This window comes from Trachymyrmex septentrionalis, unplaced genomic scaffold (genome assembly GCF_001594115.1).
Source record: "Trachymyrmex septentrionalis isolate Tsep2-gDNA-1 unplaced genomic scaffold, Tsep1.0 scaffold50, whole genome shotgun sequence".
NCBI classification, from domain to species: domain Eukaryota; kingdom Metazoa; phylum Arthropoda; class Insecta; order Hymenoptera; family Formicidae; genus Trachymyrmex; species Trachymyrmex septentrionalis.
Genome location: NW_017305673.1, coordinates 629,445 through 632,096, shown reverse-complemented (window position 1 = coordinate 632,096; position 2,652 = coordinate 629,445). Strand labels below are relative to the sequence as shown.

The 2,652-nt window shown below is 33.4% G+C and overlaps 1 protein-coding gene across 6 annotated transcripts in view; it reads left to right on the top strand.

The window, feature by feature from the left end:
- LOC108751589 (actin-binding protein anillin) overlaps positions 1-2,652 on the top strand; it is an 8,309-nt gene continuing 5,657 nt past the window's right edge. For 5 of the 6 annotated variants that reach the window (XM_018491843.1, XM_018491840.1, XM_018491841.1 and 2 more), the window contains exons 1-4: positions 1-171; positions 737-890; positions 1,906-2,026; positions 2,156-2,350. In XM_018491843.1, the coding sequence (XP_018347345.1) occupies positions 873-890; positions 1,906-2,026; positions 2,156-2,350 (334 nt within the window). In that variant the 5' untranslated portion in view covers positions 1-171; positions 737-872. The remainder of the gene's footprint in view (positions 172-736; positions 891-1,905; positions 2,027-2,155; positions 2,351-2,652) is intronic. The other variant, XM_018491839.1, reaches the window with a different exon arrangement.

The window sequence follows — 2,652 nt, the reverse complement described above, 5'->3', positions numbered from 1 at the left end:
AATTCGTGGCTACGTCACTGCGACGAAGCGTCTATCGCGTCTTTTTTCGCGTCTCTCTTCACATCGTTCGCGACAGTTCACGATACGATAGTGTACAGTATGGAGCTTGGGTCAGCTTGGGTCTGGCTTCGACATTCGTAATTCGATCTCGACTCGCACGAAATAAGCAAGGTTTGTTATCGTTACACCAGCTTCAAGAGCGCTCCTTGATAGTCATATCTAATATTTAGTCCATTCTGCAGCCAGCCTTCTCATATTCCCTGATAAACAAAAAGTTGATAGAGAACGATAGAAATGATAGAAAAAATGCTATTGTTTCAAATAGCAAATCTGATTCGTGAATTCATTAATTTGAATCAGATCTTATACAATTGTTTGTGCGAATGTTCGTTTCGTCTGTTTGCGAAGTGAAAGATCGCGTTTGGCGCGCATTTTTCGATGCACGTTTTACGCGTTTGCGTGATATCAGCCGCGAGTCTGCGAAAGATCGGGGTGGAGGAATCAGCGAGTAAACTGTCATTCCGCCCACTCCTCTATGCTCCATTGCCCCCCTGCGACTCCCTACTTCCTGTAGTTTGTTGTAGTCCCTGTAACCCCCACGTCGTGGTCACGCACTTCCCCTTTCCTCACTGCGTCACCAACCAAAAGCTCCCCACTCCCCGTAGTTTCCCGTCAGTATGGCGCCCGTGTTTAAATTCAACGGTTGGAAATAAAGGCTACTCCCGTTGTGTTGCAGAGCGTAAGGATCGTTCCGATCTTCGTTCGGTGTCTTTTTAAGAATTTTCACCATTCACATCAGCGGTGACGATTGCGCGACGAAAATTTCAAGCGAGAGCTGATAAGCTTTGGACACATAATCACACCAAGAAACAATGGAGCCCTTCGTCCAGGTGAGGATCCTGCCTTTTTATTTTGCCTTCTTGCTAAGACGCCGATAGGAGGAACTAGCACGTATCGTGATGTAATTATGATTGTATTTCACGGATTGTATTTCACGATTTATATCAACGTGTAAATTCTCTTTTATTGCTCATTATTTATTAATTAATGAAAATTTTCACGTATTATTTTTGAGAGGCATGACTATGGTGACCATACGTCCTTTATTTTAGGTTGCTGTCCTTTAGATTTGTTTCTGCAAAACTCAATTTTATCCTTATTTTCTAATTTTGTCCTTTATCGTCCTTTATTTTGACATTACGGAAAATTCTTTTCTAAGTGTGAGAAAATTCAACTTGAAACTTGCATTTACACGAAATGCAATTTTGAAATGAATTATTTATAATTTATGATTTTTTTTTAAATAATGACGTAATTTAAAAATATATATTTGTCAGAAAGGTATCATTAAAAGCCTTTTCTTTAATATTATTTTATTTAAAAAAATATACATATGATACATAAATATAATATAATAAAAATATATTATAAAGTATATAATATGTAAATACAATTTGTATTTGTTAATTATATTTCTTAATTTTTTAAATTAAATTTATTAAAACTAATTTTTATTTTTTATTATTTTGAACCTTTTATCATTTCAGATTAAGGATTTGTTCCAATACAGTATTTAGATTATATTGTGCAATACAATTTTTGTAGCACTGGTTCTTGACAGTCACAAAATTGGTTTGAAAACATGTAAGAACAAAGCCCTAAAATTTTCAGATTTGTCCTTTATTTTTTTTAAGAAAATATGGTCACTGTAGGCATAACATGATATTAATCATTGAGATTACTATTATTATTAAATCTGTAATATGTAAATGTTCTGTAATATTTATGCAACATCATTATGATAGAATTGCGTACCATAATGTAAATTATGATACAACTGTTTTTGTAATATAAATTATTTTTTTCTGATATTATAATCTAACATATATTGATTATTGACAATAGCGTATGTTGGAACGAGCTAAAGCCAGGAGAGAGAAACTGGATGAAAAGTTGTCAAATGCAGGGCATAATGTTAAGAAAAGGCGGAGTCCTTTGAAAAATGCTTTGTTAGAACAAGCTACAGGTAATATTTCCAGGATTTATTTTATAGCGTTTATATATGAAATTTTAATAGTCAGTTAAAAATATATTTGAAATAAATTAAGATAAAATCTGTAGCTTCTTGTTTGTTAAAAAGAATATCTTATTTAAGCAGTAGCAAATGAAAATTCAGCTAAATCACCAATCCAAGCAGTTGCAGTTAGTGCACTTTCTCCAATTAAATCTTGCAAATCTCCTATAAGTAACATTGCATCACCAAATAATGAACAAGAAAACAAGGAGAATAGTGACTTTCAAATTCATAATATGCGATCTAAGTTACACAGACTTGGAAAGTTATATTCTGGTAAGCAAGCATTTTAAAATAAGGTGTGGAACATTGTACTGAACTTTAAAGTCCTAACTCTTTTGCATGAATAGTATAAGCTTAAATATTACTCTCTCCGTTCGGTTACTCCCACACGATTCATACAGAGCACTCCCACACAAGCTGTTTCAAAACTTGTTTCTAACACTTGTACATGAGTATGTTTATGTCTGAATACACACAGCATGTATATAACATACATGATTCTGCTTTTTCGTTCTATGTTTCAAACTTTTTTTGGACAATTATATTACAGTTTACATTAAACGAATTTATTATAT